The sequence below is a fragment of the Myotis yumanensis genome, unplaced genomic scaffold (genome assembly GCF_028538775.1).
Source record: "Myotis yumanensis isolate MYYU_CA2020_CCGP unplaced genomic scaffold, mMyoYum1.0.hap1 SCAF_2, whole genome shotgun sequence".
Lineage (NCBI taxonomy): Eukaryota > Metazoa > Chordata > Mammalia > Chiroptera > Vespertilionidae > Myotis > Myotis yumanensis.
The window spans coordinates 192687562-192704268 of record NW_027223753.1 but is presented as its reverse complement, the minus strand read 5'-3'; the positions used below and the strand labels follow the sequence as shown (position 1 = coordinate 192704268).

Sequence of the window (16707 nt, the reverse complement as noted above, 5' to 3'; positions counted from 1 at the left end):
TTGTTTCTGGTGTTGCTCTTGAGAAGGTTGAAGCTGTTCTGACTGTAATCCTCTGTATGTGACCTATTTTATTCTCCCTGGAAGCTTCCGGGATCTTTCTTTCATCACCAGCGTCCTGAACCCCAGCATAATGATCTAAAAATGGGTGGATGCCTATCTGTATCCATTTTGATGAGAATATGGTGGACCCTTTCAATCTGTGAATTTCATATCCTTACAGTCTGGAAAATATTTCTTGGATTATTTCTTCAATATTACTATTTTCTGTAATTGATTGAAAGATCATGGTTTAACTAACTGAAAAGTACCTTAAAGTACTTTAGCTACACACCCAGTCATTTTAGAAAGTACTTTATTCTGATATCCAAACTTGCTTACTTAGGAATAACCACTGAATGGTTTTAAGCTGTTCTTCCTCAGACTCTTAAGCAGAAAATGGAACTAAGGTTGATGGAAAATGAGTAGTTTCTTTAAAAAAAAAAAAAAAAACCCAAAAAACCTGTGGATAAGAATAGAAGGCCTAAGTCTCAGAAGGACAGGCAGCCTGATACGGTGTGGACGGCATAGGTACAGAGTTAGACAAACTATGGTTCAGCTCCTGGTCCTGCACTCACTTGCTGCAGAACTCTCAGCAAAGTACCCAGTCTTTCGGAATATCAGCCTCACCTGTAAAATGTAACCTCCATGAGGGCAGGGACCAAGTCTGTGTTGTTCACTGTTGTACATCCAGTGCCTAACAAACCTGGCACTGTGGCTCTTGGTGCCACATCAAATAGGGTATTGAAGGAGTATGTTGAGAAAGAAAAAAAGAGCTGCCTTGGACATTCAGAGGCTGGCCTGAACTCACAGGCAGACCATGTTACTCTCCTGTTGGGCATAAAAAATGTCATAGAATACCAACCTCAGACAAGGTTACTCCGAGACCATGATAAAAACAAGACAAAGCAAAGCCACTGCATAATTTTGTCTGAGCAATAAGTAAATACAAGGTCACTGTGCTACTCACACAATTCCAGACACTTACTCCCTCTTTTGGCCAAAAGGAGTGACTGCTACTTCTGTACCAATTGCAGCTTTATCCTTTTGCCTCTCTTCCTATTCACAAGATTTATTGAGATTTCCAATAATAGAATTGTCCCTGCTTTCTGACTACATCTAATCTACAGCAAATTCTTGCTTTCTTAGACTTTCTCTAAGTCAGCCTGCCAAACCTATGATAATTTTTTTTCTACCACCCTCTTACTAAAACACTCCAGGATTACTCATGGTCTGTTTGCACTTACTTCAATGAATAATAAACACAATCTGTCTAACTAGTAGTCTTTCTAGTGGTATTTGACTTAAGGGAAATGACAATGTGAATGAAAAAATAAATAAGAACACTGTCTCTTGTGAGTTTTTATCAAATGGATAATTAATTTGCCAAGATACACTGAGGGTGTGTTCTGTGCCAGGCATTGTGTTAGGTTCAGTGAATAATGAAGGGAATAAGACCCAGCCTGCTTTCTGGTAGTTTGAGCCCATGGAACATGCAGAATAGAACCTGTATGATCCAATTTAATGTTGCCAACACTACAAAGAGGCATATACCACCTATTAAGATGTTATACAACCATATGTAAAGGAGGAGGAGCATCTATTTTTAGACCTATAATCTCCAAAACTGTAAGATAATAAAGTTGTGTTGTTTTAAGTCACAAAATCTGTGATATTTGTTATGGCAGCAATAGGAAATGAACATAGGATGCTCCAGCTTAATCTTTAAGGTGGAGTGTCCCAGGCATAAACAAAGGTAGACCAGTTCTTGTGAGGAGCTTCTTGTGGGCTGTGTGCTTAGAAATGTGACAGGATTTGTCAGGGTCAGATGCTGAAAGGTCTTTCTACGCAGAAAATTGGAAATAATTCAGGAGGTGATCAGAGACCACTAGAGGATTAACAGCAGGGAAGTATGACAAAATCAGATTTGCATTTTAGAAGGATGAATTGGAGTCTGGAAAAAAAATGATGAATTGGAGACTTTTTAAGTACCCTGGGCAAGAAATGACAAGAGACCTTCTTTGATCACCTGCTGTAAGATGATCTTGCTTTTTCCTTGAAATTTGGGTGAGAACACTTGGAAAAAATATGAATGTGCTCTTCAAATATTTGAAATTCTGTCATGGGAAAGAGTGGATAGACATGGTCTGTTATGCTCTATGCTCAAGATATAAAGTTATAAGGAAACATTAACTGCACTATTAGGAAGTGCATTCTCATAATTACAGTGGCCTAAAAACAGCATAGACTTCTCAAATAATTATGCCTTACATTTTTCCTTTCATCTGTTCAACAAATATCCATTTGAGCATTTAGGATGAGGCAGGCATTAGGCTTATGGTGGTGAACACAATAAACAAAGGCACTGCCCTCCATGGAGTTTAATTTCTTTGTGTAATGTGACACTGTTTACAGATAGCTTTTATATAATCATTTCACCAAGAAGCAAGCTCCCAATCCGGATATCTGAAAAGTGGGCCAGGTTGGGTTGGAGTTAACTGGGGCCCAAGAAAATCGGTCAGGAAGATACCCCAACAGGAGAGTTGGAAAGTAGGTCTAAGTCTCAAGCATCTGTCGATGGTGCAACCCGGCCTTTCCTCCAGGATCCTCGCAGCTGCCCCGCCCCTCGCCCCGCCCCTCGCCCCCGCCCCGCTGCTCGCCTGTGCCCGCCCCTTTCTCCGCCCACACCTGCCCTTTAACTCCCAACTCTCGGCCGCGAGACTTGGATCCGTCTGTCGCGAGATCTTCACTGTACCGGAGGTTCGCGGTGGCCGTTGGGGTGGGTGGCGGGCCTTAGTTCTGTTGCGGCTTTAGAGACGTTTGGGTCCTGCCCGTAGGAACTAAGTAGGTTCTGGGGGCCGAGTCTCAGGCTTTTGTGGCGCGGGGTCCCCAGGGCAAGAGTGGGGCGCACCCCCCGGGTTCGGCCGGCCTTTGGCCGCGTGCGCGCCGCGTGGGCGCTGCGGGTCTTCATCCGAGGTCTCAGCGGCGGGTGCGGGGTGCGGGGTCCGTGGACGTGGGTGGCCCGCGGCGCAGTGACACCGTCCGGGGGCTCCTGCGGGTCCGGGAGGGTGGCCCGCGGCTCAGTGATGCCGTCCGGGGGCTCCTGCGGCTGGGGTCCGAGGCGTGGGGGTGCCCGGAGCGGCCGGGGCCGCCGGCGTGGGCGCCCAGGTGACACGAGGGGTCCGCGGCCGCGATGAGGGGCCCGAGAGGGTCTCGCAGACGGGCGACTCCGGAATTCCCTTGGTTTTCATATTAAAGAAGTGCTTTCAGAGTTACCAAGTAGAATTGGGTTTTCTTACTTGCTGCTTTACGGGCTGCGCTGCCTTATCAGAGAGGCAGGAGGAAGGTGTGTGTGAAGAAGTGCATGGACCCATGACAGGTGCCACGATGTGCTCTTTCTTTTTAGGATCGGGCACCAGCGCCATGGAGTACCTGGCGGACTCCGCCGAGCGCACCCCCGGACACATGTGAGTCGCGCCCCCTTCCTCCATCCCCTTAAATGTAACGATGTTAACGTGAGTCTGAAACTTACTGTGAGAAACGCTGTTTTGTTTTTTTTTTTTTTTTTTGATGGGGGCAATTCTTTATCTTAAGTGTAAAAAAATGAAAATCCTATTTCCTGAGGAAATAGAATTGATTTTTACTTGGAAAGTTATCGCAAATATTTGCTTTAAGAGTGTTTATATATTTATCCTACGGTCTTCTACATGAACACTGTCCAATACCGAGCCGTTAGCCACAGGTGGCTATTTCAATTTAAAGTAATGAAGGTGAAATAAAATTAATAAAAGTAAACATTCAGCTCCTCAGTCGTGCCGAGCTACATCTCAAGTGCTCAGTAGTGACGTGTGCCCGCAAACAGGGCATCACAGGTTACAGAACATTTCCTTGGGACAACATCAGTGATTCTTAAATATGTTCTGCTCCCAGTGCATCCAGGACCCCGACACTCTCATCAGTTACATGGAGTCACTAGACTTGCTGCTCTTGGCAGCCTGTAAAAATTTTCTGCTCTGGGTAAATGTTTACATTTCGGCAGTCCCTGTGCTATGCTGAAGCTTTAAAAAAAATGTCTTTGGACTATAATGCTATCCGAGGACGTTAGACATAATTCAGACTCTAGACTCTTTGGATATATTTTGAGGCTTTTTGGAATTTTGGCCATCCTTGATTTTTTTTTTTTAACCTCAGTATTCCAGATTGTTCTTTATTGCCTCTTTGAAGATTGCTTTTTTTTTTTTTCTTATTTGCTGCTTTTAGGGCAGAGATATTATGGCCCTAACTTGAAGGCTTTTGTTTATTTGTTTGATAGTTTTCAAAACGTAACCAGTGCATTTGTGAAATCTCATTTGTAAACTTTATGCTTTCTTTATTTAAGCTTGTGCTGTGAATGTGGTGTTGTAATTAGTCCAAATCCAGCCAATATTTGTGTGGCCTGTCTGCGAAGTAAAGTAGACATCAGCCAAGGCATCCCGAAACAGGTCTCCGTATCTTTCTGCAAACAATGCCAAAGGTATGGTGCGGTACCATTCATCCTACTTACGGTTGAGATTTATATATAGGAGAGCAACCAGGATGTGCTAGGATTACCAAGGTACATGAATAGAGTGCATGTAATTGAGAATTAATTTTATTTATGTCAGTGTTGCCAAAGATTTTAGAATTCGCAATTTGGTAGTGTACTTTTTAGTTTTCCCTGCTAATCTGGTAAAGATGTGTAAAGATATATAAATTTGTTCTTTTTATGTTCAGAGATTAGTGGGTTTGATATATACAGTTAATATATAACGAGTTGATGTTTGTAAGGGTGTGAACAGTTTAAGGACATACTATTATTATCATGGTAGTTTTTCCCCTCTTAGTCACTAGAAGCTAAAAAAGCACCTTATATTTTTAGTAATTTAGCAATGTGTTTTAAAAATCGCATCTATAAATGTTCCCATGTATTTAAAATGACTAGTTGATGGGGGAAAAAGCTCAGTAAATCATATCTGGAATGGTCTGAAATAAAACTGGATTTGAGGGCTGAAGACCTGAAAATTAATGTTTATATTCCTTCTTTATTCACTTTAGTTGTTGCCATAAACTACTTATATCTGTCTAGTAGGCCACTGAGTAACACAAACCTGCCCAATGAAACTGTTCGTAAAAAATTATATGCCTTTGATTTCCCAAATGGATTAGGATTATAGTAGTTCTTAACTTTTTTGGAGGGGAGGGGTTACAAATCTTTGAGAATTTGAAAAATGTATCTCCCAAGCAAAATACTTAAAATGTGTACATGTATAAATACATGAAAGTTTGTGCTGTTTCAGGGGGTTTACAGTTTGCAAGCTTTGCAAGTGTGAGGCTAAATGTATGATAAATATTTGCTATTCTTAAAAGAATGGTGGAATGAAAAAAGCACTGGACAAAGAATCAGGATACCTAGTTGCCTTGGGTTTCTCACAAACTAGCTTTTTTTTTTTTTGCCGAAACCAGTTTGGCTCAGTGGATAGAGCATCGGCCTCAGGACTGAAAGGTCCCAGGTTCGATTCCGGTCAAGGGCATGTACCTGGGTTGCGGGCACATCCCCAGTAGGAGATGTGCAGGAGGCAGCTGATCGATGTTTCTCTCTCATCGATGTTTCTAACTCTGTATGTCTCTCCCTTCCTCTCTGTAAAAATCAATAAAATATAAAAAAAAAACCTAGCTTTTTGAAACTCTTGGCCAATTAATCACTCTAAGCCTTAATTTCTTCATCAGAATGAAGGAGCTTTATTAGATGACTAGAGGCCCGGTGCAAGAGCACTGGTGGCGGTGGGGTAGCTAGGGCTGGCCTGTGGCTCTCTGAAATCCCCCGAGGGGTCCCAGATGGTGAGAGGGCACAGGCCAGGCTGAGGGACCCTACCCGTGCACAATCAGGTTAGCTTTCAGCCGGACCCCAGCAGCAAGCTAACCTACCAGTCGGAGCGTCTGCCCCTTGGTTGTCAGTGCGTGTCATAGCGAACAGTCGACTGGTCGCTTAGGCTTTTATATATATAGATATACTAGAGGCCCGGCGCACAAAAATTTGTGCACTCGGTGAGGAGGGGGGTCCCCCAGCCCGGCCTGTGCCCTCTCACAGTCTGGGACCCCTCGGGAGATAACGACCTGCTTCCGGGTGGCAGAGGGCAGGCCCAATCCCTAGGTGCAGCCCCTGGTCAGGCTCAGAGCAGGGCTGATTGGGGAGTTGGGGCGCCGCCCCGTCATGCACAGAGCAGGGTGGATTGGGAGGTTGCAATGCCACCCTCAATCACACTCAGGGTGGGGCCGATTGGGGGGTTGGGGCACTGCCCCCTGTCACACTCAAGGCAGGGTCGATGGGAGGTTGTGGCGCCACCCCGTCACACACAGAGCAGGGCCCATCAGGGGGATTGGGGCTCTGTACCCTGTCACGCACAGAGCAGGGCCCATCAGGGGGTTGGGGAGCTGCCCCCTGTCACTCACAGAGTAGGGCCGATAGGGGAGCTGGGGCACCACCCCCTGTCACACACAGAGCAGGGCCGATCAGGGGGTTGGGGTGCAGCCACTGTCACACTCAGGGCAGGGCTGATGGGGAGGTTATGGCTCTACCCAGTAACACACAGAGCAGGGCCCGTGGGGGGGGGGGGGTTGGGGCGCCGCCCTCTATCGCCCACAGAGCAGGGCCGATCAGGGGGTTGGGGCGCAGCCACTGTCACACACAGAGCAGGGCCTGTGGGGGGCGGGTTGGGGCGTCGCACCATCACACACAGAGCAGGGCCGATCAGGGGGTTGGGACGCCGCACCCTGTCACACACAGAGGAGGGCCTGTTGGGGGGGGGGGGGGTTGGGGCGCCGCACCGTCACACACAGAGCAGGGCCAGTCAGGGGGTTGGGACGCCGCACCCTGTCACACAGAGCCACAGAGCGATCAGGGGGTTTGGGCGCTGCCTCCTGTCATGCTGATCCGGTGCCAGGAGGCCTTGCGGCTCCGCTGATCCCAGTGCTGGGAGGCATATTACCCTTTTACTATATAGTATAGAGGCCTGGGGGCCGGCTGGTTTGCCTTGAAGGGTGTCCTGGATCAGGGTGGGGGTCCCCACTGGGGTGCCTGGCCAGCCTGGATGAGGGGATGATGGCTGTTTGCAGCTGGTCACACACCCTTCAGGGTGGGGGTCCCCACTGGGGTGCCTGGCCAGTCTGGGTGAGGGGCTGAGGGCTGCTTTCAGGCTGGCGGTTGTTGACTGAAGCTCCCAACCGCTCCTTCTTTTTCTCTTTTTTAAATTTTATTCTGGGCCAGCTTTAGCTCTGGCTCTAGCTCTAGCTTCCGCTGCTGGTTTGCGTTCTATAATCGAAACAATGTATAACTCCAGCTCTGAGATCCCTGTGGTTTTGTTTAGCTTCTATATTTGTTACAAAGTTTCAAACTGCCAGCTCAGAGGCCGGCAGCACAGGCGGGGAACATTGGAGTCCTCCTTCACTGAAGCAAGCAAGCCTCATGTTCGCTTCCAGCTGCCTGGCTGCTGGCCGCCATCTTGGCTGACAGTTAATTTGCATATACTCACTGATTAGCCAATGAAAAGGGTAGTGGTCGTGTGCTAATTACCATGTTTCTCTTTTATTAGTGTAGATGAAGCCCTTTCTAACTGAAACATGCTTACAACAAAGGGACCTGTATAACATTTTTGAATGAATCTTTAAAAGTGTAGCAAAAGAAGTATTTGCCTAGCACATTAATGTATCATGTATTTAACAAGCATTTATTGAGCACTTAATATGTGCTGGGCATGGTTGTAAGTTTTGGGTGGGCTGGGCTAAAAAACTTAAAGCACATGCATAAGGGATTTCAATTTTAACTTAGGTTTTATGAAAGATTTTAAAACTTGAGTTTTACAGTTAAAATTTGGAAAGGGACTTGAAATAGATGAATAGGCTGAACTATATTGGTACATAGTATGTGGTACTAATTTATTTTTTTAGTGTGAGAAATAAGCAGTTCCCTAACATTATTCAAGTACATTGCAAATCTTTTATTTATTTAATATATATTTTATTGATTTTTTACAGAGAGGAAGGGAGAGGGATAGAGAGTTAGAAACATCGATGACAGAGAAACATCGATCAGCTGCCTCCTACTGGGGATGTGCCCGCAACCAAGGTACATGCTCTTGACCGGAATCGAACCTGGGACCCTTCAGTCCGCAGGCCAATGCTCTATCCACTGAGCCAAACCGGTTAGGGCTACAAATCATTTTAATGCCATTTTGAGATTCATGGAACTTTTGATCATTTTGTCATCCTCACTGAAACTCTTACTGGTGTTTGAAGAATAAGACCTCTTTAATAGGTTATTTTAGATTATTTTTTGCAAATACCCAGAATTTTACCTTTTTAACTAAAGCTACACTTCTAATTGGAAGTTTTCTAGAACTATTAAAGTATATTTGGGATAAGTGCTTCAGATCAGCCCTGGGTTATTATATCTGGTTAATAATCAGTATTATATCTGCATATTGATGGAAATTTTTTGTTTTTCCTTGAGAAAGGCTGGGTTTCAGTATATTATCTTCTCTCTCAGATATTTCCAGCCACCAGGAACTTGGATACAATGTGCATTAGAATCCAGGGAACTTCTTGCTTTGTGTTTGAAAAAAATCAAAGCCCCTCTGAGTAAGGTAGGTCAAATAGCTACCTTTTTGTAATAATACCTTTTTAATATCTCATTTTCGGAAAATCCTTGTGTAAGTAGGTTTTTCAAAAGTAACTATTAAATGATACTGTTGGTAAGCATTCTACTACAGATATTTCATTTTTAAAGTTACATATATTCTTTTTTACGAAAGTGAAAATCTGCCTGCTTTGAAAGACTTAATATACAATCAAATTTGTCATTCATTATTTATGGAGAACCTCTTACATGCAATTAATTTCTTGGGAAATATTTGTATAAAACCATTGCTAAACTTTGTCTTTTTCCTTTTGTATTCCTTTAAATCTTTATGTTGTACTGTTTTGTCTTTTTTTCCCTGTGTTCTTGGCAGTTTTCTTTACTTTATCTTCCTGTCTTTGTATTGATTTTTCCCCCCAGTAGTAATATTTTTAAGTTTCAGTCTTGATGCATTCTGTTCTTGAATTTTACTGAGGGTTTGTTAATAGGTTTTTTAAAATTTATTTTCTATTTTCTGATTTGTCTCCTTTATTTCTGGAGTCAGTTTTTTGTGTACAGTTAAACCTCAATATATTCTGGATTGCTGCAGCTATACTAGCTAATCTAGCTCTCACCAGCCAGGACTTGATTAAATTATCACCTGCCACCGATATCTCCCAAATATGTTGTCTAGAGCTCAGATTTCTCCATAGAGCTCCAGACTAAATGTTGTCTTATCTACTGAACAGCTTCACTTGTACATCTCATAGATCAGTCCTCTTAAACTCAAATGTGTGAAACCAAATGTAGCATCTTCTCCCTATTAAATCTGATTTTTTGTGTCAGAAAAATAGCATTATCTAGATGCCCAAGCTGGATACTTGAGCATCATTCTAGAATGCTCTTTTCTTCCTTCCATATCTAGTAATTAAATCCTATAGATTTTATCTACTGAATAGCTCTTGGATCTTTTTCTGTTATTTGCAGCACCTCTCAGTTCAACTCACCTACAACTTCCAAATTATTGAAACTGCCTCTTGTTCTTTCACCTCCTTCTTTAAAATACCCATTTTAGCAATATTGGTCTACGTTCAGTGTCTCACATAGCAAACTGTTCTTGGTCTCTGCTGACCCTGCTTATTTAGCAGTGTATTATCATTGTGGATTCGCTGTTCAGTGCATGAAAAGCCCTCTAATGAAAGTTCATTATTTATTTATTTATTTTTTGTTAATCTTCACCTGAGGATGATTTTCCATTAATTTTTAGAGAGAGTGGATAGGAGGGGGAGAGACACAGAGAGAGAAACGTCCATGTGAGAGAGACACATTGATTGATTGCCTCCTGCATGGGCCCTGACTGGTGCCGGGAACTGAGCCTACAGTCAAGGTATGTTCCCTTGACTGGGAATTGAACCTGTGACCCTTCAGTGTGAGGGCTGACGCTCTAACCACTGAGCACACTGTCCAGGGCAGATTGTCCTTTTATTTGCTGTTTTTGTTGCCATACCTTTCATGATAAATTTTTATTTTCTACTGGTTAGGTTGGGTAGTGATGCTAATTACAGATTTCTTTAACATCTTATGAAATTTATTTGTTAATGAACTGTTCTTTCATATTTTTCTCCTCATGGTAATTTATGTTTCGTTCTGTTTGTGTTTTATTGAAGGTTCGGCTTGTAGATGCAGGCTTTGTTTGGACTGAGCCCCATTCTAAGAGACTTAAAGTTAAACTAACTGTTCAGAAAGAGGTAAGCTGTGCATAATTTTCTCAGCATGGTTAAAATATAGGTAGTCAAAATGAAGGGGCTATTGATAAGTTACTTTGTGACTTGAACAGCTTAAAAGGACATGAATACACTCTTAATTTAAACTTTTGTTTTCTTTTGAATCATTTGCAAAGAGCAGTGGTTCTCAACCTGTGGGTCGTGACCCCTTTGGCGGTCGAACGACCCTTTCACAGGGGTTGCCTAAGACCATCCTGCATATCAGATATTTACATTACGATTCATAACAGCAGCAACATTACAGTTATGAAGTAGCAACGAAAATAATTTTATGGATGGGGGTCACAACATGAGGAACTGTATTTAAAGGGCCAGAAGGTTGATAACCACTGGCATAGAGGATTGGGTCACTAATAATAGCAACCATTGCTTATGATTAATGGGCTAAGATAATCTTATTTTTGTGTTAACTGCTCAATTTATTTGGGTTGCTTAATACCCCAACTTGGGCCCATAAGATAATCTTTTCAAAGTTATTTATTATTTTATTACTTTTTAAAATATATTTTTATTGATTTCAGAGAGGAATGGAGAGGGAGAAAGAAACATCAGTGATGAGAGAGAACTATTGTTCGGCTGCCTCCTATACTCACCGACCCACTGGGGACCAAGCCAGCAACCTGGGCATATCCCCTGACCAGGAATTGAACTGTGACCTCCTGGTTCATAGGTTGATGTTCAACCATCTGGCTGGGCTCAAAGTTATTTTTATTAGGAAAAAGATTGAACTAAAAATACGAGCTAAGACAATGCTTCTCAAACTTGTGTGATCATCATGACTCATAGTAACTGAGTCAAAATGGATTCTACTGGATGTGAGACACAGGAATATATATGTTTGAAAAGCTTCCCAAGTGATTACAGATGATTGGCTATGTTTGGAAACAATTAAATTAGGAGAGTTTTTGTCTTATTTTTTTTCGTAAGGATGAATTTTATACACACACTAGTAGCCCGGTGCACGAAATTCGTGCACATTAAAAGGAAATTAATTGCCCTAACCGGTTTGGCTCAGTGGATAGAGCATCGGCCTGCGGACTCAAGGATCCTGGGTTCGATTCCGGTCAAGGGCATGTACCTTGGTTGCAGGCACATCCCCAGTGGGGAGTGTGCAGGAGGCAGCTGATCGATGTTTCGCTCTCATTGATATTTCTAACTATCCCTCTCCCTTCCTCTCTATAAAAAATCAATAAAATATATTTTTTTAAAAAGGAATTAATTAGCGGAGATATTTTAATATTGCTATTTCCCCTTTCTCTATAATAGAAGTGTGAGAAATGAAAGGAAATTAGTAAAATGTATATGAAAATAATATATAAATTTATTAATGAACAAACAGTAACGAAAGGATATAACAACAACAGAGGCATGATATAAAAACGACAAAAACATGATATGAAAACAAAAACATGATATAAAAACAACAGTGATGCAAACAGTGACTGATAAATTGATTAAACTTATTCTAATATCTCCCTGTACACCACATTAAGAGTGAAAACACTTTCAGAGTGCTTGAATTGGTCATTTATATTGGGAATGAATGGTTCTTCCACCGAGAAGTAAATTTGCAGCAATTCCTGTAGACGCTGTGGGTAAAACAGTACCACCACAACCTCTAATATAATGTATTAGAACTTTATTGTGGGGAGCCGCTACAGTGTTTTGGACAGGTTCAAGCCTTGGACTGATGAGAGGGCACAGTCCTCTCATTGCCATGTGCAAGTCCCAGCTTGGAGGGCAGGGCCCTCCCAGCACAATTGTAGCCAACAGCTATAGTTGTAAGCTTGAACCTATGGTCCAAACACGTGGCCCCACGTGCCTGAGTGATGTAGTCTTGATAGAGTTCAGATGCATGTAGTTGAGTAGGATTGAAACCCAGGAGAATGCTGTAAACATCTTGGTCACGCCCTTACTTTGCCTCATGGCATCTGCTATAAAGTAAAGACACGGCTGTGGGCATGGTTGCTGTCTCTCAGAGAAGCAGTGTCCCACCAAGACCCAGATTTCATTCTCTTGTCTGTCTTTTCTAAGCCTTTCAGCTGCCCCCACGCAGGTTCACCCTTGGCTGTGGTGGTGCAGCACACTTTATAAAGATATGCCTCCACGCTCCGAGGGCAGGTTCCTGCCTCAAACCCCACCCTTACAGGAAACAGCTCGGGGGGAGGGTGCAGTTGTGTTTCCAAGACAACCCCTGCAGGACTGACTTCTTTCTGGTTGGTCGCGGTTCTGGCCGTGATGTTACACCCAGGGTTTTTATATAAGTAGATATGCAAATACTAGAGGCCTGGTGCATGAAATTTGTGCACTCTGGGGGATCCCTCAGCCCAGCCTGCACCCTCTTACAGTCCTGGAGCCCTTGGGGGATGTCCTTAGTGCTTCTGCAGAGGCGGGAGAGGCTCCCACCACTGCCGCTGCCCTCGCCAGCTGTGAGCCCGGCTCTGGGAGCACACTGACCACCAGGGGCAGCTCCTGCGTTGAGCATCTGCCCCCTGGTGGTCAGTGCGCATCATAGTGACTGGTCGTTCCACTGTTTGGGTGATTTGCATATTAGCTTTTTATTATATAGGCTGTCCTATATAATAAAAGCGTAGTATGCAAATTGTCCCCTCGACCGGGAGTTCCTCTGGAAGTTTGATCAGGGGGTGGGGCTGGCTGGGGAAAGGGAGGGAGTACCCTGGCTGCAGCTGGCAGTCGCTAGGGACCCTGCCAGTGCACTAATTTCATGCACTGGGCCTCTAGTATAGATATAAAATTCTATAAAAAAAATTCTCAACCATTTCAACTGAAGGTAAATTTGAAATGTTAATATAGTAATAAATACTACATTAAACCTGTATATCTTTTATGAAATAGTATAACTTATTTGTATGAGTTAATTTAAAGTGATTGTTGATATTCTCAAAGCATTAATGGGAAAAAATTTTGAGTTACATATTAAAAATGTCCTCTTTTAAGAAAATGATTTGTTATTAAACAAAAGGAAAGGATGAAGGAGTATGATTGTTTTTTTTTAAATCAGGTGATGAATGGTGCTATCCTTCAGCAAGTGTTCGTGGTGGATTATGTTGTTCAGCCCCAGATGTGTGGAGATTGCCATAGAGTAGAAGCTAAAGATTTCTGGAAGGCTGTGGTTCAAGTTAGGCAAAAGGTAATGAAAGAAAAATCATTTTAGTTTTAAAATCAGTGTGCTATATCTATAGATAGCTTTTTTTTTTTTGCATTTCATCTATTAATTTAATAATGCATTTATGTTTAGACTTTGCACAAAAAAACTTTCTACTATCTGGAACAGTTAATTTTGAAATATGGAATGCATCAGAATACACTTCGTATCAAAGAAATTCATGGTGAGTTAAAATGTAAAATCATTTGAAATGATGTCAGAATTTTATTTCAGCTAACCTAAGGACTCTTTTTACTGATAATATCTAAAGTAGTATTGTTAAAAAGAACTTTCTGTTAGGAAGAAAAAAAAATCTTAGTTCTTTATCTGTACTGTCCAGTATGTAGCCAGTAGCTATATGTGACTTGGATACTTGAAATGTGCCGAGTGCAACAGAGGAACTGAATTTTAATTTTTTTTCTGTTTTAATTTAAATGTATACTAAGTAGCTAGCAGATGAGCAAACCAGTAACTACATTAATAGATTGTCAAGTGCTATGATAGAAAATTCATTGGAAATTTGTTTTAAGCAGAGATCAGTTTTTGATGGGAAGAAAGTTATTTTTGAGACCTCTAAGTTATTCTGTAGTATATTTGTTTTTCATATGCCTAGTGGCATTTATTATGGACTAGAAGCCTGTTGCACGAAGATTCGCACAATAGTCCTTCCTTCCTCTGGCTGCTGGCACCGGTTTTCCTCCGGCACCTGGGAGCCAAGCCTCTTCAGTCATCAATCTTCAGTCTTCAGTCCGGCCAGAGCCTTCAGTCTTTGCTCCGTGCCTGCCTATGCAAATTAGCCATCTTTGTTGGTTTAATTTGCATACTCATCCGATTGGCTGGTGGGCATAGCGGAGTGACACCAATTTGCATGTTTCTCTTTTATTAGTGTAGATATGTTAAATCAGAAGACTACACTTAGTAATAATAGTGATATACAAATGATATAATTAGATTTCTTAAAGATGGAATTTAAAATTTTTTGTATAATTTTATAATGGCTCTTTAGAGCATATTCTTATCACTTGCTGTTGATGTAGCATACTTATACAACAAGATGATGGATGAATATTTCTTTAATTAATAAAATATAAATATTCTTTAGCACACTCTTAAATTTCTTGCTAACAGTGCTTGCTGTTGGTGGAAATGTACATTGTTATTCTAGTCTCTAAGGTACAGGTTTAGAAATAGCTTTTCTTAAAGGATTTGTTATATAGTCATGTTAGTAGAGGAAAATCTTATTTTGCAGAATTATTTTCATGTTTTTTTTTTTTAAAGATGGACTGGATTTCTATTATTCTTCAAAGCAGCACGCTCAGAAGATGGTAGAATTTCTTCAATGTACAGTTCCCTGTAGGTATGTTCTGAACCTAAATGTGATTAAATCCAAGGAGTGGGAAGTGGATATAGGTCATATCCATGCTTCAGACTGAAACAACCTCTCTTATGCTAAAATATTTAAAATTGTAGTAGGAATGCTTACACAATTAGTGAACATTTATTTGTTTTAGTCACTTTAAGGGAAGTATTACCGTAAGAGCACATAAGAATCACTTTGGGGATATAGACTTCACCCTGTGGTAAGCACTGTAGTGCCAAACGATTGATTGAATATCTTTAAGAGAACAGAAAGAAGGGGTAGAGAGCTTTGGGGAGAAGCTTCCTGGAGGAGGAAGGACTCCTAAAATGGGAAATTTTCAAAGGTAGAGTTTATATTGAAAAGTGAGATTAGTGTGAACAAAGACTTATGGATATTAGTGTACCTTCTAATAGATACTGCATATGGATTAGAATCGTCTGAGCCTAAGACATGTTTGTAGGTTTTTAGTAGATAAAGTTGAAAATAGTTAGGGTGCGGTCATATTGGTGAAGGTTTGAAATGTAAGTGGATGAAATTAGGCTTCTCCATAGCCGACATCAGAAAGCTGTTTCGGACTTTTGACAGTGATGGTTGGATTTGATGAAAATTGGTATTTCGAGACCTTATAAGTAAGACATTTGTCTTTTCATTACTGTTAACTTTTTCTCTTAATAGATACAAAGCCTCACAGAGACTGATCTCTCAAGATATCCATAGTAACACATACAATTATAAAAGCACTTTTTCTATGGAAATTGTTCCAATATGCAAGGTACTTTTTCTTATTTAATTAATCTGAGTCTATAAAAGAGTACAAGTAATTAATTGGTTTATATGTAACGATTAGCTTTTGGTTTCCATCCAGGGTTGGTTAAAAATTTAGAATAACTTCCTTCATAAATGATTTCTAACACACTAAGCCATGTGAAAAAGATGTTAAAAAGTAATTACACTTAAAATTGGCGTACCCTTTCTTTTAGTGTACTAATTAAAAGGCCTGTTTCAGTTTTTTAATGTCCTTATTCCTTAAAATTTGTGATCCTTGTGGACACATGACAGTCCTATGAAATTTTGAATACAGGGATTGACATTAAAATAAATATCAGTGAACTACTTTGGAATATGTTCAAATTGGATTTTAGCATGATGAAAATAAACACTATTGTAGAAATGAGACCATAGAATCATTTTTGTGATTTAAAAACATAGTATGAATAACACAAAATGTGTAGGTTATCATTTCATTTAATTGTGCTAAGGTAAAAACTTGCTTCTAAAAACATAAGTGGATTAAAATTCAACAAGTAGTTATTGAGGATCTAGTGTACAGAAGGTTGTGTGTTAAGGATTATGTCTCTAGAGGTCTCTGCAATATAGGATCTTGTATGTTGATCTTTAAATCACTAATAATAATAAGTGTCATAATTTATTCCGAGCATTCTGTATAAGTTAATATGTAAGTACTTGAGTATATTTCACCTCTTTACGTCTCATAATAACCTGGGTAAATTATACTAGCATTTTGAAGATGAGGAAATTGAATCTTCTGGGGATTAGATGACTTGACCAAAGTTACATAACTGTAAAATAATGAAGCCAGGATTTATTTGTACCTTAAAGCTGTTATCGCTAATTTATAATGTAATGCAATTTCAGGGATGAAATGATGGCTTAAAACAGGGTTAGCAAAGTTTTTCTGTAATGGGCCAGATAGTAAGTATTTTCAACTTTT

General features: G+C 41.1%; 1 protein-coding gene across 3 annotated transcripts in view; it reads left to right on the top strand.

Annotated features, from left to right (window-relative positions):
- The first annotated feature begins 2738 nt into the window (after positions 1-2738).
- The window catches only part of NMD3 (NMD3 ribosome export adaptor), a 28922-nt gene continuing 14953 nt past the window's right edge, over positions 2739-16707 (top strand). The window contains exons 1-9 of one of the 3 annotated variants that reach the window (XM_070406884.1): positions 2739-2796; positions 3443-3503; positions 4415-4549; positions 8597-8693; positions 10333-10413; positions 13472-13600; positions 13709-13799; positions 14894-14972; positions 15651-15747. In XM_070406884.1, coding sequence (XP_070262985.1) covers positions 3460-3503; positions 4415-4549; positions 8597-8693; positions 10333-10413; positions 13472-13600; positions 13709-13799; positions 14894-14972; positions 15651-15747 — 753 coding nt within the window. In that variant the 5' untranslated portion in view covers positions 2739-2796; positions 3443-3459. Of the gene's footprint in view, positions 2881-3442; positions 3504-4414; positions 4550-8596; positions 8694-10332; positions 10414-13471; positions 13601-13708; positions 13800-14893; positions 14973-15650; positions 15748-16707 lie in introns of all 3 variants that reach the window. The other 2 variants (XM_070406885.1, XM_070406882.1) reach the window with 2 other exon arrangements.